Here is a 16,736-nt window from a genome sequence, read left to right on the forward strand (position 1 = left end):
GAGCAGGCGCAGGGGAGGCACGCACACCAATCAGAGCGGCTGCTTGGGGGCAACCAATCTGGTTGGTGGATGGGAGCCGCAGACTCGATCAACGTGGGGTCGCGGGCGCAGAGAGCAGGGTAGGTGGGAGAGGGGTTCACCCCACCTCGGGACTGCGAATCTGGGTCTGGAAGTCCGAGAACATCCAGCTGGAAAGGGATCTTTGCCATCTTCTCTAGCTTCTATTTTACACATGGGGAAACTGAGGCTTACGGAAGGTAAGAGTCCCATGTGTTGTTAGTGGCTAATCTGGGACCCGAATCTTGGTCTCTGGACCCCTGATCTCGAGACTTTCCTCGGGCATGGACCCTCTCTCCCCTGGATGACCCAAATCCTCAGCCCCCAGGTGGAGGGGATGGTTCGGGGTTAGAAGGAAGGGGTGGCAGCAGCACAGCACAGGAAATGGACTAGGGGAATTACCGTTCTGGCGGTTGATGACTGGGGCAGCCAACAGGATGAGAGGAAGAAGCAGAAGAAAAGGGGGAACAAGAAAGGCAGAAGGGGACAGAGAGACAGACAGAAAAACACACACAGTGACATGGGCAGGGATGAAGGCACAGACACAGAGAGAGAAACAACCCACAGAGAGAAAGAGCGACAAGGAGCAAGGAAGCAAAGAAGAGAACAAGAAGAGGGTGAAAGCAGAGAGGAAGAAAGAAGAGGGAAGAGAAAGAGAGAGATGGGTAGGTACAGGTGGAGAGGCAGGAGGCGAGGATCAGGGCAGAAAGGTTAGGCACGTCACAACACGGCAAAGAGGAGACTCGATTAACTCGGATTAGGGACATTAATGAGAGAACAGCAACCAGGGCTGGAGACTTGGGGCATGTGGAGGGTGGGGTCCATGTGGTGATGGGTGAGAGAACACAGAAGGACACCCAGGAGTGAGACCATGGAGAGGGAGACTCTGGAGGAATTGGGGGGTGGGCAGGACTGGGGACCACTGCAGGAGGGAAACCTGGGCATGCTCTTGGGGAGGGAAGGTGTCTTGGTGGAAGGGAACTCTGGGCAACTGGGGGGGAGGGGGTGGATCCTGAAAGAAGGGGATGCCCCAGGGAGAGGGAAGCCCAAGAAGGCCTCACCGGTTCCATCCTCGTTCACCATGCCCAGCCCCTCTGCCTTGTTCTGTCTCTCGAAGGCATTGAGATCCAGGACGCTGAGGGAAAGAAAGGAAAGATGGTGAAGTTGTGCTGAGGCCTCTGCCCTCCTCTCTTCCAGAGCCTGGTAGCTTCCCCACAGTGCAGGGTGGTGAGCCATCGTAAACCATGAGTGAGCTGAAATCAAGAGGAAGTAGAAACCAAGAGCTGATAGAAGCTATGCAGTGGCAGCTGTGTGGTCGGGTGGGGTAAGGATGAAATGTATAAAAGTTGAAATCAGAAGGAAACAGAAACCATCAATTAGCAAAAGCTTCAGAGAGGCAGCGAAAGTCAGTCAACCGCAAGAGGAGAACAAAGGCAGACGGTAGTGGAGCCATACGAATAGGGGTCAACGGAAAGAGCCCCAGTCCCTGCTGCCTGAGTGTCCCTTGAAGACTCAACAACCTTCCGGTTCCAGCCGTCTGGATCCTTAATACAACTCGTTCTTAAAGTCTGTGGCATTTTGCCTCCCTTATCGTTCCATGTGAATCCTTATAATAAACTCCCTATTATTTGAGCTGGTCTGAGTGTGTCTCTGTTCCTGGAACCAAGAGAACAGGCCTGGAACCGGAGGTGGTACGAGGACTGGGGGCTCAGCCACACCAAGCAGCTTCACTAAAGATGTGCACTAGAGCCCACCTGCAGGTTTGCATCAGCGCCTGGATACTCTGGAAGAAGCCAACTTCCTTCTTGTCCTTCAGGTAATCCAGCATTTTCTGCAGAGGGGGTGGGAGTGGAGGGGGAACTGGGGGTAGCACAGGAACCTCCCACAGCTCCCCTCCCAAGTCCCTTCACCCATTACCTGCTGCACGTCGGCATTGCCTCCATTCAGGATGGAGATGCCCAGCTTCAGGGTGGAGGACACCATGGCGCCCGTCTCTCCTGGAGGGGATGGGTTGGGGGGCGGGGCAGGCAACGGATGGCCCACTCAGTTTGGGAGCAGTGTTCTTCACTCACCAGAAAACAGCCATCCCGGGGGATGTCAGGGAATGGGGCAGAGGGGTGTGCAAGGGCGTGTATGCAGGGGTGATCAGGATTGAAGGAATTGGCGAGAAATTGCAAGGCAAGTGTGTGAGTGCAATCCACATGCATGAGGGGTGGGAGAGTGTGCCCGCTGGGCCCACAGGGGATGGGTGGGCTGGGGACGGGGTGGGTTTACTCAGGAGGAGCTGAATGCACGTGCAGGGCACCTTTGCAGGCACTGATCATCTGGAGCACCATCTCCGCGGTGCCCCGGTTGTGCAGCCGCGCCTGCTGGTACAGGAGCCTCTGCTTCTCCATCTCTTTCTCCTGCAGCAGAGCCCGGCCCACGGAGCTGCCTGAGTCCGGGCTCACCAGCCCAGCCTTTCCCTCTCGCAGCCTTGCCCTCACCACTGCCCTTCCCGCTCCAGCCACATCCCCTGGCTCATTCCTTCAACGGCAAGCTCCTTCTATCCCCTGGGACTGAAGTCTGCGGTTTGCTTCCTGCACCTACACAGAGCTGGGCATGGAGCAATCGTAACCCGGCCCATGCACCTCCAAGGGGTCAGTGGATAAAATCCCAGGGGTCTGTGAACATGGATGGGGAAAAGAGTTATATTTTTATATTTCCCACCCTCCATCTGAAATGTAGCATTTCCTTCCATTATGGATGAGGCCATAAATCACAGCAACATTAGCAGAATCCGTGGTTGTGTCATCCATACAAAAGCGCCGAGTCCTAACCACTGGACCATCAGGGAATGCCCTCAAAATATCACTTATGTTCATCACTACTTATCAATTACAGTAGCTCCTGGATCCACTGTTAGTTCTTGTTATTTGGTAGATTAATAGAGAAGTACAACTATTACTGTATCACACATTTTTAAAGCAATATTTTGACAACGATTTCAATATGCTTGTTTCCTCTGCTATGGATTCGTTTTATACATTTAAGTACATGATTCTGAGAAAGGATTCATCAGATGCCAAAGGGGACCCTGACATAAAAAAGGTTGAGAAGCTTGGGAAAATGCTTGCTGATCACCTTAATGAGTGAAAGGATGGGTTTACTAGCTCTTTCTCACTGCCTGGCCTTTGCATATGCTGTGCCCCTACCTGGAACACCTGGATCAGGCGTCTTGCCTGGGCCCGCATGACCCCCTGAGCTTCCCTGGCTTCCCTCCGCCCTGAGCCCTCTGCACACGCCTCCCCATTCCCGCCCTGACCATTTTGCTGGAGCTCCCCTCATCACCACGGTGGATACTCTGTGCTGTTACTGTCTGCCTGATGTAGCTGTCTCCCCAGTAGACTGGCTTGGCCGCTGCTATGTGCCCAGCATCACCCAGCCTAGGGCCGGGCCCAGAGCGTTTCTCTGTGAACACGTGCTGACCGAATGGGGGATAATGAAGTCAGGATCCCCCATCCCTTTCTTCAGGGACTACTTGATCCCACGTACCTCAAAGGAAAGCTCAACCTCCTGTTCTTGAGCTTCGCCATTCTCCCCTCCCTCCTCCAGGTGGCAGCTCTGGGGATAGGGCATCAGTTAGAGATGATGGTGAACAGAAGAGATACCCCAGGCCAGTTCCAGCCCTTTCAGTGGACAGGCATTGCAGCTGAGGGGGAAGGGAACCTGCCCTAAATGGGGGCAGGGCCTCACCTTTGCCATGATATCGGCATACGCTATATACAAGTAATCTTCATCCAGTTTGCTGAGGAAGTAAGTGGGGAGACAGTCAGGACCCAGTAGAGAGGAACCCCATCTTATAACAGCTTCCAGTTTTCCTTTGGAGAGCGACCCTTCCCCATGCTCAGGCTGTGTGGTTCAGACAGGGCAGGACTCTCCATTGCCAGACTGGGCATGTGATCAAGGCTGAGCCAATCAGTACTTTCTATCTGCTTGGCTACAATAATAGGTAAGAGATGGTCATGTGATCCACTCTGGTCCAGTGGAATTCATTCTGGGAGTTTTGCTGAAGCTATTGATAGAGCTGCTCCCTTTCCACTGGGGTTGCTGTGATGGAAGCCTGGAGCTTCCCGGGCCATCTTGCCACCTGACAACTGGTTGGCTCACCTGACAACTATGACCAACCACCTCCTTAGGTCTCCTCTATAATAATAATACTAATAACAGCAGAAGTAATGGCCAACACCCATTGAGTTTACTCTAGGTTGGTTTCTGCTCTAAGTGCTTTGTATATAATAACAAATTAATTCTCACAGTAATTCAATTAGGTAGATATATAGTTAACCCTTGAACAATATAGTTTTAAACTGCACAGGTCCACTTATATGCGCATTTTTAAGAATAAATACTGCTACAGTACTATACAATCCATGGTTGGTTGAATCCATGGATGCAGAACCGCAGATATGGAGGGCCAACTATAGAGTTATACCTGGACTTTTGACCGCATGGACGGTCAGTACCCTTAACCCCTGCATTGTTCAAGGGTCAGTTGGATTACTAGCCCCATTTTACAGACGAGGGAAACTGAGGCACAAAGATCCTTCTTCGCTAGGGTCATAGAGCTAGTACTGGTCATAGAGCTTGTACTGGGATTCAAACCTTGTACTGGGATTCAAACCTGGATAGTCTAACTCCAGGGTCATTGACGTCCCAGAGGATAGAACACAGAATTCTCAGCTTCCCAGTCTCCCTTGCAACTGGTGGTGGCCTGATGTCAGAATTCTGGCCAATGAAACATGTGCAGAAGCCCACCAGGGAGAGCTTTCCTTGGACAAAAACATTTTGGTCTTGCTTAAGGGAAAGCCTTTCTCCTTTCTGCCTGACATGTGGTCATGATACCTGCATGTTCAGCATCCATCTTGTAACCACCAGGCAACAGCTCAGAATGGCAGGGCAGAAATCCTGAACGAGTCTGGGTCCCTGTCAGTGTCATTGAGCCACTGCCCAGCCCTGGACTCTCTACCTCCTGACTTGATATTATATAAGAAAAAGAAATATCTGTGCCTCCATTTCCTCATCCACAAAAAAACATTGATAATAATATCTATTTCATAGTGTGATGATTAAGGGAGAGGATCTATATGTCAAGTGTTTAGCATGATGCTTGACACATAAAAAAACATTTAATAAACACTGCTATTTATTTCCATGACTGCCACTAGCCCATACGAAGCTTTTGTGTGAATTAGAAGAAGGCCCCCCTTCCTCACTGCCATCTGTTGGAAATTTGTCATAATATTCTGATTTTCTCCCTACAATATACTGTAGTATACTGATTTTGTTTGAGCAAGACATTTTCTTCTAGAAAAAGCCTAAATCAATATTGCCTGTGATGTGAACACCTCAGAGGAGATGCCCTTGTGAACTGCTCAGTCTGCACAACAATGGTACGTGGGAGATCTGCCTGCCCTAGTAAAATGATGATAGAAGATCCGCTAGGGGGCTCCCACACAGAGGGTGTCTCTTGAGTAACAGGGAGGTTGCGGGAGTGGGCAGAGGTAGCGGGTCTCTCTGGGACCTAGGAAGGGGCCTCACCTCTTTTCAGTCAGGGCGGTACGGCTGAAGTGCAGGACGAGCTGGTGCAGGGGGTCTGGCTTCTTCTCCTCCACCTCTTCCTCCTCCTCCTCCTGCTTACCAGCTTTCTGGAGGAAGGTGTGGGGCTCGGGGGAGGGGCTTCTAGGGTCCCCACCTGTCTCCTCCCTAGCCCTGCTGGGCTGGTTTAGTTTTTCTCTTTCCCCACATCCTGCACCCGGCCCTGGTTCCCATACCCCCCCAGTGCGAAGGGCGACCCACCCCTGGAGGTGTACAATGGACGGCTGGGCCCCAGTCCTATCCCACTCTGCCCCGACACTCCCAGGCAGGCCCCAGCTCACTGAAAGGTCATCTATCATGCGGTCCTCGAAACTGTGGTCTTCAGTCAGGATCCACGCCGCCTTGTAGCTCTCCACAAACATGTTACAGGCCCGTTGCCTTTGGAGGAAAGATGTGTGGTGTCGCGGAGACCTCCCCATCGACGCCTCTCTGTCCTCCCACACATCTCCTCCCCTAACCACTCCCCAAGACCCCACTGGGCTTGACACTCCATCCTCTTGCCTCTTCAGCCACTCTTTCTCCAAGGCCCCTAGAGTTTCCCTCCTCCATGGGGGTGGGATGTCTTACGTGGGCAGGTTGTACAGGGGGGTCATGCGGAAACAGGCGACGACTGCCCTCCGGCGCTGCTTGGATAAGAGCTTGTGCCACACGGCCTTCTTGGACTTATAAGGGTGCTCGATCTGGAGGCGGGATTATCTGTCACGTCTCCCGACTCTGCCCCTGGTCTGATTCTCACTTCCAGCCCCGAGTGAAACTGCCCATCAGTGCCCACGTCCAAATTCAGTCCCGACTCACAGGGCCGAAGAAACGCCCTGGCTCTACCCACAGAGTCAAAGGTTCTGACCTGTACTACTCTGCTATCAGAATGAAATTTCCCTCCTACGCCCCGCCCGCAGGCCCGGGGCCACTACTTAGACCCCGCCCCAATCTCAAGACCCGCCCAAGGCACTGCCCGCAGAGTCAAGGCGTCTTCACTGGGCCTGACTCGCAGACCCAAAGTTCTGCCCCTGTCGCCGTTCCCAGGCCCAAGATTAAGCGCCAGGTCCTACCCCCAGATCAAAATTTCCATTCTAAGTCTCGCTTTAAACTCAACTGTCACCACCCCCAACAGATTAAAGGCCCGCCCCTTGCCGCGCTCAGAGTCCCAAGGTTCACCCGCAGGCCCCGCCCACAGGCTCAAGGACCGCCCCAGGCCCCGTCCAGAGACGCAAGCTCCGGCAACTCAGTAGTAAGACACCTGCTCCAGATGATAGAGCACTGCAGACACTTCCTGGACTCTGCGCACGATTTTCTCCGGGTCGTCAGCGTCCTCCTCGCGGCCCGGGAGGCCCCGGTACAGGGCCATCTGCCAGCGTAGAGAAGGGGAGCCTTCGACCTGAGAGGAGGAAGGACAGTCAGCATGAGGCCCCTCCCCTGCCCGCTCCCTCCTCTCTCAGCCCGGCTTCTCGGAGCGCCCCCCTGCGCAGAGTGGGCTTCTCCGGCCGCTCCGCCCCCCATTCAATGCTGTGATGATTCACTGGGGTGCTGAATACAAGGTCCCTTTTTCGATGCCTGATACATAATAAGTGCTCAAACGTCGGCTGTTACTCTTGCTATTAACCTGACATGCCCGTTTCGGTTGCACGTTAACGAGGAGGGGGCGTACCTTTCCTTGAAGGTGAAGGTTGTTTTGCAGAAATTCCCGGACCTCCTCATCTGTGTCTTTCTGGGGAGACATGACAGGCTGGGTCACTCTGGAGGGCCAAGCGTCCTCCTTGACCTACAACCCTTTCCCTTCCAGCCCCACCACCCCAGCAACTGGTGAGAGGCTTGTGTGGGGAAGATCCGAGAGAAACTGAAAGGATCCACAGGTCCGGAGTGGTCAGAGAGGAGTCCTAGAGGGCATCAGAGGCCACAGAGGCACCTTGAAGAGACAGGATTAGAGGGGCCTCGTTGGGGGTGTGAGAGGAGGTAGGGGGTGACATGAGGCTATCCCCAAAGGTCAAAAAAGGTCAGAAGACAGCCAGAGTGGGGCTGGGAGTACGTGGGAGATGGGCAGGAAGTTTCTGAAGATTAGAGGTGGGTGAGGGGGATTAGAAGGAGACGATAAAGTCAGCAGAGGTCATAGGGGGTCAGGCAGATCACCCAAGTCACTGGTGGGGTTTACAAGGAGGCTAAAGGAGGGATCACTAGGATGGGGTTTCCTTAGGGTCCCAGGAGAGGGGGCCTTCATGACGAAGTTAAGTGGGCAGAGGGGCCCAGGAGGGCTCTTAGGGATCTCAGCAGTACTCAACAGGTCCTAGGAGGAGAAAGGGGGTGCTTGTGATATCAGGGGAGAGTCAGCGGTCTTCAGGGCCCTGGGGGTTATTAGATTGTCAGGGTGCTTAGCAGGGTCCTGGGGTTCTAGGGGTCTTGGGACAGGGTCTTGGGTCCCTGAGGCCAAAAAGGATCAGGGAGGGGGGTTGTTATCCCATACAGTGGATAAAAGGGGTCCCGGGAGGCCTCTTTGGGGCCCCAGAGGGCTTAGAAGGATTCAGGGGCAGGGTCAATTGATCCCAATCACCCTTGAGTCCTCAGAGGTTTCGGTGTGGTCCTGGGGAAGAGGCCATTAGGATCCTGGGGGCTACTTAGGGTCACAGGGTGCTCGCTGGGCCCCTGAGAGTCTTTGGGGGCTCAGTTGGGTGTAAACAGAGTCCCGGGGGAGGGGTCAGCAGGGTCCTGAGGGAAAGAGGTGGTGAGCTGGAGAGGTCAGTGGGAACCCAGAGGTTCAGGGGGGATCCAATGGGATCATGAGGGGGCTCAGCGGGTCCCGAGGGACTCGGGGAGGTCCTGGTAGAGGGCTTGGAGGAGTCTCAGGGGGGCTCATGGTGTCTCAGCTGGGGTCCTTAGGCTCCTAGCAGGTTTGGCATGGCAGCGGGCTGGTGCTCAGTAGGGTCCCTGAAGGCTCAGTGTGGTCCTTGGGTCCCAAGGGTCTTAGTGGCCTTTCCAGTTTCCAGTGGGCTCCCAGTTAGGGTCCTTTGGTCCCAGAGTTCTGACGGCATCCCAAGTAGGGTTCTCAGCATCCTGTGGGAAGGCTCAGGGCATCCTAGGAGGCCCAGTGAATCCTCAGGCTCCTGGAGGACTCAGTAGGGTCCTAAGGGAGGGCCCTTAGTGGGATCCTGGGGGTTCAGTAGGGTCCCAGGGGCTTAGTGGGAGTGCTGAGTGGGATCCTGGCAGGTTCTCAGAAAGGGGCTGAGCAGGCACCAGGGCATAGCGGGTCTTGGCCAGTGTAATGAGCTCCTGGTCAGTGGGTGCACACATGTTCAGGCCGATGGGCAGCATCTTCTTGAGCATGGCCACAATCAGCGATGTCTGCACGGAGTACCGGTCCCCCCGGCGCTTCTTCTTGGTGCGCTCCTGGTCTGAGCCACCTGACTGCGGGGACACGGGGGCTCAGTGCCAGCCTGAGTCTCAGCCTGGCCCCTGCTCCAGCCCCAACCAGCTACCACTGTCCATACTCCAGCCCCCGCCTGAATACTAGGCAGCCCCATCCCATCCCAGTTTTCACCCCAGACCTTGCTGATCTTTCACTTCAGACCCCCAGCCCTGACCCTAGACCCTCCCAGACCCAAGCCTCTATCCCAAATTCCAACTTCTATCCCAAATCCTTTCAGATTTCCCTCCATTCCAGGCTTTCTCAACTCCTAGCAGTCTTCTCTCAGAATCCCCCCATAACTTTCAGTAGGACACTCCTCTGCCCCTACACAACACTTACAACCCCCGCTTCAGAGCCCAAGACAGAGTTCCCAAGAATGAAATGAAGATGTAGAACTGTAAAGAGTCCCAAGAGACAAGAGAAGTTGGAAGAAAAAGCGAGAGAGAGAGACACTGAGAGACTGAGACAGACAAGGAGACAGAAGATGCAAGAAAGATCCAGAAAGATCTGGAAGCAGAAGCACAGAGCACAGAGTCCCACAGCCATGTTCTGGAGCCTTGGGTACAGACCCATGGCCTGGGCCACCCCAGTCATGCCAATGAGAAGCCCCGGTGACAAGCTTCGGCTGGAGCCATATCCACGCCAGCTCGTGATATAGAGCATGACCCATGTGCCAGCACATGCAGCATCTCACTGGGTCCTCACAGAACCCTGGGGCTGGGGGGCCACTGACTGGATGCCTTCCAAAGCTCAAAAAGGTTAATCCACTTGTCCAAGGTCACACAGCTAACTGCCAAGAGTCAGGATTCTAACCCAAGTCCATCTGATTCCAGAGCCCAGACCTTAAACCCAACCATGCATGCGCCTTTTCCCCCCCCCGCCACCATTCCCTTTCCCTGGGACCTCAGTCCAAAATGCTTTGAAGCTTTGGGGAAAGCTGAGAGGGGAGTTGGGTTTTTTTAAAACAAAAGTTAAAAAAAAATTCAACAGCCAAAAGTTGAGGGCCGGGAAGGGAATGGTTGGTGGGAGGTGGGGTGGAGGAAGAGAAAGAGGATATGGGGGCTAGGAGCCAAGGACGAGGGGTGGGGAACAGGGGCAGGGGTTTTCTGGAGGCAGAGCAGAGTCTGGGGTTGGGAGCCGGGTAGAGGGTGTTAGCCAAGAGCCATGCGGAAGGTCCCAGACGTGGGGCTGACCTGTACATCTCCCGCCTGCTTCATCAGGTTGCAGACAGAGACAAGAAGTGTTACCCCAGTCCCTCCGAGAACCCAAGGCCCTCTCCAAGTCAGCCCTAACCGCAGCTCCTCTGCCCCACCCTGATGCAAATACCCCAGCTGGGCATTTCCAGACCTCACTGAGGGTGGTGGGTTTGTTCTTTAGACCCTGTCCTTTAGAGGGCAGTTCTGGGAAGGATAAGGGGAGAGGAAAGGGGGGAGATGTGGGATAGTGGGATAGAAGGAAAGAAGTGGGTGAAAGGAGAGGAGGAAATTGGGATGGGGGAGGGACATGGGGAGGAAGAAGATGGACCAGTAGATGAAGGTCTCGCCCACCATCCTTAGGAGGGAGGAGTAAGATGAGGAACAGGGAGAAAGCATGTAGGGCAGGGGGAGGAGATGGGAAAGAAGAGAGAAATGGGGGGAAGGAAAAAGATGGGAGGGAGGAGATGGGGATGAGAAAAGGGGGAGGTGGGGAGGACGGAGGAGGGAAATGGGGCTGCTCTGAGGGCTGCAGGGAATGTGACTAGGACAGGGCAGGCAGGCCGGGTGAGGAGGGGTCAGGTAGGAAGCCCAGGAGGCTCTCCCCTCCCTCCCTGCTAAGTCCTCCTCCCAGAGCAAAGCACCCACCTTGGTCATTTTGCTCTTGCTGTCTGCAGTCAGAAATGACATGTTGTTGATCTCATTCTGGACCACAAAGTTCTGCTCTTCGCGCTTAAAGTTCTGGGTTTGGGGGGAGGCAGTGTTGGGGATTAGACAGGGTGGGGGAGGGCATCTTTGGGCAGCAGCTTCTCGGCTTATAGAGAGGAGGGGCAGGGTGGGTGGGGACTCACGTGGGACTTGGACCAGTAGATGAAGATCTCGCCCACCATCCTGAACAGCTCCTCCGCACTGGGATTGGGCTCGGTCAGCCAGTGTGCCCTGGGCAGGCAGGGGAAGGGGCTGGTGAGGGATGAGGGCAGAGACCCCCACAGAAGGGGGCCATATGGAGAGACCTCAGGGGAGGGGATCGGAGACTCCAATGGGAGGGCTAGAGCTTTCTAGGATAATCTAGCCATTCAGATGATTTAAAAATTATCAATGACCATTCCTTAAAAATTGTTTTTTCTTTCTCTAACCTTCTTATTGAAGTATTACATACAAAGTTTCAACTGGATGAATTATCACCGAGTGAACACACTTGTGTAACTGCCACCCAAATCAAGAAATAGAACATTTCCAGTCCCCAGTCTGAAAGATGCCCTTATCCAGACTTCTAGACCATGAATTTTTTTTTTTTTAAGATTAAAAAAAATTTTATTTTATTTATTTATTTTTGGCTGCATTGGGTCTTCGTTGCTGCACGCGTGCTTTCTCTAGTTGCGGTGAGCGGGGGCTACTCTTCGTTGTGGTGTGTGGGCTTCTCACTGCAGTGGCTTCTCTTGTTGCGGAGCACGGCCTCTAGAGCACAGGCTCCATAGTTGTGGCACATGCACTTAGTTGCTTCGTGGCATGTGGGATCTTCCCAGACCAGGGCTCGAACCCATGTCCGCTGCACTGGCAGGTGGATTCTTAGCCACTGGCCACCAGGGAAGCCCCTAAAGATTTTTTTTTGATGTGGACCATTTTTAAAGTCGTTATTGAATTTGTTACAATATCGCTTCTGTTTTATGTTTTTTTTTTGGCCGCGAGTCATGTGGGATTAGCTCCCTGACCGGGGATTGAACCTGCACCCCCTGCATCGGAGAACGAAGTCTTAAGCACTGGAATACCAGGGAAGTCCCCTAGCCCATGAATTATTTTGGTCTGTTCTTGAATGTTACATAAATAGATGATACGATAATATGTACTCTATTTAAAATTTTCTGGTTTCTTTCATTCAACCTGATGTTTGAGAGATTCATCCATGTTGCTGGGTGTTGCGACAGTTTGCTCACTTTCATTGCTGTGTAGTATTCCACTGTGTGAGTATACCTCACTTTACTTGCCCAAACTTTTTGACCCAACACTCGTACTCCTAGGAATCTACCCTATAGCGATACCCACTCATGAGCACAAAGATGGGTGTACAAGGATGTATACAGCATGCATACCACTGCTTTCTGCTTCAGCTCCCATGACAGACATAGCTAATCAATCCAAGCACCCTTTCTCACAAAGCCCTGATGCAACCTTAAAATCTTTTTCAACCCACAGGGAACTAGGAGTTGAATCTTGTTCACTATCCCTGGATTTGGCTGCACCTAAGACTCAATAATTCTTTAAACATTGCTTCTGATTTTAGGGAGATGTTAGCAATTGGTTGATACCTGTGCTTGACCTTTTATAAAGACCTATGTTTCTGGGCTTCCCTGGTGGCGCAGTGGTTGAGAGTCCACCTGCCGGTGCAGGGGACACGGGTTCGTGTCCCGGTCCGGGAAGATCCCACATGCCGCGGAGCGGCTGGGCCCGTGAGCCATGGCCGCTGAGCCTGCGCGTCCGGAGCCTCTGCTCCGCGACGGGAGAGGCCACAACAGTGAGAGGCCCACATACCACAAAAAAAACCACAAAAACATACAAACAAACAAAAAAAGACCTATGTTTCTGGGGGAAATTAGTCTGGCTGGATCTGGACTATCTTCCTTTCTTCTCTCAGTGATGGAGAGAAGACCATTGGACTTCACTGCACAAATCAGGCATCCTGTCTACCCAAGCCTGAAGACACAGTGCTGGAGGAGAAAAGTACAGCTCCTTATGGCTGAGAGTGCAGTCCTCACAGGGCCTCAGATTCAGGAGGTTTAAAAGAGCAGAAGGGGAGAAAACACAGGCTGGCTTTTATTGGTTCATAAGCAACAGGGGCTGGGGGTCAGAAGGTTGGGTAGGACTGAGTGAGAATTGCAAGAACTTTATAGCAAGTCAGAGGCGAGAGGTCAGATGGGGGTCCAAGGAAGCCAGGGGTCATGCTGGGGTATGTGGGGGGACAGCTGGGGACATGCTGACCTGTTGTTGTCCACGTAGCGGATGAGCAGTGGATAGAGGGCATACAGGTCCCGGCAGAGCACAGAGAACTCATCCCGCACCAGGAGCTCGCCCTCCTCGGCTTCCGCCTTGGCCTCTAGGCGCAGCTGCTCCTCCTCGGACACCACCTTCCCTGCCCGCTTGCGCAGCCGCCCGATGGTGGGGATGAAGTGTGAGTGCAGGAGCTCAGGCCGGGCCCGGCTCACGATGGGCTGGGCAAACACTGCAGAACCAGCGGGGGCGCAGGTGCTGCTGGCCGGCCACTGACTCCAGCACCTGACCTAAGACCTCTGATCCCACCCCTGACCTCTGTTCCCATCCCACGACTTCCGACCTGTAGCTCTGACCCAGCAGCTGTCATCGACCCCAGCCTGACCCTGGCTTCTGACCTCAGGCTGTGACCTCTGACATAGCCCCTGATCCTGGATCCCAGCCCTAACCCTTGACCTGAAACTGTGACCCCTCAGCCCAAGTCCTTGACTTCTGACTCCAACAACTGAATCCTAACCTGATATCTTACCCTAGCCTATGACATCTCACCCCAGTCTTTAACCTCTGACCTGGTCTATACCCCGATATACCTCACCACATGATTTCTGACTATGACCCTGGTTTCTTACCACAGCCTCTGACCTCTGACCCTGGCCTCTGACCTCAGCCCTGATCTCTAGCTCGGCCCTGATCCAAAACTTAACTCCTGACAAGGAACTTACAAATCATGATTATTTTTTTTTCGGCCATGCCACGTGGCTTGTGGGATCCTGGTTCCCCGACCGGGGATTGAATCCAGGCCTCTGCAGTGAAAGCCCAGAGTCCTAACCACTGGACCGCCAGGGAATTCCCTTGACATGGAACTTCTGAACCAGGAGCCCCAATCTTTTAAAGATTCATTTCTTGACCTCTGACCCAGAACCCTAACTGTCCATATTGGGGACCCTGATATTTGACCTGGTCCTCTGACCCTTTGTATAAGGAACTCAGCCTTGTGACCCAGTTTCTAACCCATGACCTAACCCTCGTCAAGGCTCCAGAAATTCAGACTCCAGCCTGGAGGACTCCCAGGACCCATGCTTCCACCTCAGACCCTATGAGCCTGAGATTCTGACCCCTTAGGATGACCTCTGGCCTTGTGACCCCGAGAAAACTGAGCTCCGACTCCTTCCCACTCCCAGAAAACCATGGACCCCAGGATCTCCCTCTGAGACCATCAGGTCCAGGGACCTGAGCCCCAGTACTCAGGAGCCCCATGCCCGCCAGACCCACCAGCCAGCCGCTTCATCCACGAGGCCTCATCAATGCCCAGGTTGTTGACGATGATCCGCAGGATATTCCCCAGCAGGGAGTTGAGATGGTCGGAAGTGATGGCTGTGCAGGGTGGAGGGGCCCCTGCAGGCAGGGCAGGCGGAGGTGCCTCGGGTCCGCGCTCCCACCAGCGGGGCAGGTAGCTGCACAGCATGGGCAGCGTGATCTCGATGACGTGCGGCATCTCTGTGTAGCGGGCCCCCGACTCAGCCAGCCCCCCGATGTCTGCCATGAGCCGCTCCAGCACCGGGATGTCAGGACACATCTCCTCCACACTGCTGGGGAGCCCCAAGACTGGGGTGCGGGGAGGGGGTCAGGGCATGCCAACCCATCATGCCCAGACCTCAGTGTCCACACCATAATCCAGAGCACCCACAAACTCTGGGGCTCCCCAATCCGGAGCGCCCCCAACCTGAGGAGTCCTCAGCTCCTCAGAGCCCAGACTGGGCCACACTACACACAGTGGGTCTCCCTGGAACCCGTGCAGGTGGAATATAACCCTTGACAGCTGCCCCAGCCCCGCCCGACTTACTGGCCCGCTCCCGGGGAGATTTGGTGGTGTACACTGAGCAGGCATTATACTCGTTCAGCTGAGGCTCCAGGAACGCCACCGGCATGGCCGCTGCCAGGCAGGCGAGGCACTCGCCCAGGGCGGGCCGAAGCCTGGAAGACGAGGCTGTGCTCAGCTCCCACGCCCCCTCTGCCCTGTCCTGGATCCCAGTCCCTTCCTCCACAGAAGTGCCTCTCCCCAGGACACTTTGGGGCAGAGAGGCCATTCACTGGTGGTCACCAATGCGGCCGTTTCCCTGGGTTTCCTGAGTGCCCTTTTGCTCTACCGGTGATTCTGGCACTGCCAGCGGCCCTCCCCAGTGCCCCCAACATGCCTGGCCCCTGTGGGCCATCAGAGTTTCTGCGTGCCCCCTGCCAGCCCAGAACAACCTGGCATCCTGGCCGCCAAGCGCCTGTGCCCACCTGGCCCCCAACCAGTGGCCTCCACTTTCTTCACTGGCCTTCCCCCCGAGCGCCCTCAAGTGGCCATCTTGGGGAACTGCAGTGGCCGCGGTGCGGACGTCTTTTGAAGACTTTGATCATTTCCCGGCTTTTCATTCACCTCCATCTTCTCCTGTGCCCTCCCTTCCCTGGGACCCCACAGTATCCACCCCAGCCCCAAACTATGGCTGTCTCTCCTTACTTTTCCACGTAAGTGTTCTTGGTGGTTCCCAGAGAGTAGATACTGCACAGCGTTCGGTAGCAAGAGACCTGGACATCATCCACTGAGGGAAAGAGGGAGGGTGAGGGTCCGTACCAGTTCTTCTCTAATTCCCTCCCTTGTCTCCAAATGACAGGTAAGAGCAGGGGCTGTAGAGCCAGGCTTCCATTTACAAGTTTTGTTACTTGAGCAAGTACCAACTCTCTCGCGGCCTGAGTTTCCCTCTCTGTAAAATGTGGATGATTACATTATCTTCCTCATGGGTTGTTGTGATGATCAAATGAGTTAATACTCAGAGAGCAATTGGAACAGGGCACACAGGAGGCAGTCAATGAAGGCAAGCTGTTCTTGGAGAGGAGTCATGGATCTCTTTGATAATAGTGATGGACACCCTCTCCAGCAAATGCAAACAGACATCTAGTTGTGACTTCAATATCGGTTATCCACATACCCCCCCACCCCAGAAGGCCAGGTTAAGAACCTCATCAACTTCCTAAATGTCATGAGGCAAAAAGAGGGCAGGAGGACTGTTCTAGATTGAAAAGAGACAACAGAGACATAACAACCAAATGCAATGAGAGAAACTTCACTGAATTCTGAATTTTAAAAAAAAATCAAAGACATTTTGAGGGTAATAGGGAAATTTAACTATAGTCAGGTTAGGTGTGATACTGATATTGTGGGTACACGAGAGAAGGTTCTGCAACATTCAGGTGTTGCAGGCTGAGTATTTTGGGATGAGGTGTGACTGTGTGTGTGCAATTCACATTCAAAGGTTCAACAAGGGCTTCCCTGGTGGTGCAGTGGTTAAGAATCTGCCTGCCAATGCAGGGGACACGGGTTCGAACCCTGGTATGGGAAGATCCCACATGCCGCCGAGCAACTAAGCCCATGCACCACAACTACTGAGCCTGCACTCTAGAGACCACAAGCCACAATTACTGAGCCC

General features: G+C 53.9%; 1 protein-coding gene and 1 long non-coding RNA gene across 3 annotated transcripts in view; one reads left to right on the forward strand and one right to left on the reverse strand.

The window, feature by feature from the left end:
• Positions 1–16,736, reverse strand: part of RYR1 (ryanodine receptor 1) — a 117,283-nt gene that overhangs the window by 39,622 nt on the left and 60,925 nt on the right. Inside the window, exons 64-82 of one of the 2 annotated variants that reach the window (XM_059044977.2) lie at positions 15,770–15,851; positions 15,110–15,240; positions 14,539–14,871; positions 13,258–13,498; positions 11,133–11,220; positions 10,930–11,022; positions 8,917–9,087; positions 7,340–7,399; positions 6,932–7,069; positions 6,262–6,374; positions 5,976–6,072; positions 5,638–5,744; positions 3,793–3,844; positions 3,592–3,660; positions 2,363–2,462; positions 1,975–2,054; positions 1,812–1,888; positions 1,119–1,192; positions 460–477 (exon numbers count right to left, since the gene is read on the reverse strand). In XM_059044977.2, the coding sequence (XP_058900960.1) occupies positions 460–477; positions 1,119–1,192; positions 1,812–1,888; positions 1,975–2,054; positions 2,363–2,462; positions 3,592–3,660; positions 3,793–3,844; positions 5,638–5,744; positions 5,976–6,072; positions 6,262–6,374; positions 6,932–7,069; positions 7,340–7,399; positions 8,917–9,087; positions 10,930–11,022; positions 11,133–11,220; positions 13,258–13,498; positions 14,539–14,871; positions 15,110–15,240; positions 15,770–15,851 (2,124 nt within the window). The remainder of the gene's footprint in view (positions 1–459; positions 478–1,118; positions 1,193–1,811; positions 1,889–1,974; positions 2,055–2,362; positions 2,463–3,591; positions 3,661–3,792; positions 3,845–5,637; positions 5,745–5,975; positions 6,073–6,261; positions 6,375–6,931; positions 7,070–7,339; positions 7,400–8,916; positions 9,088–10,929; positions 11,023–11,132; positions 11,221–13,257; positions 13,499–14,538; positions 14,872–15,109; positions 15,241–15,769; positions 15,852–16,736) is intronic. The other variant, XM_059044978.2, reaches the window with a different exon arrangement.
• LOC136792969 (uncharacterized) lies at positions 79–1,689 on the forward strand. The gene is made up of 2 exons (XR_010837624.1): positions 79–257; positions 1,255–1,689. It is a non-coding gene; the product is annotated as an uncharacterized lncRNA (long non-coding RNA).

The sequence above is a fragment of the Kogia breviceps genome, chromosome 18 (assembly GCF_026419965.1).
Source record: "Kogia breviceps isolate mKogBre1 chromosome 18, mKogBre1 haplotype 1, whole genome shotgun sequence".
Classification (NCBI taxonomy): Eukaryota; Metazoa; Chordata; class Mammalia; order Artiodactyla; family Physeteridae; genus Kogia; species Kogia breviceps.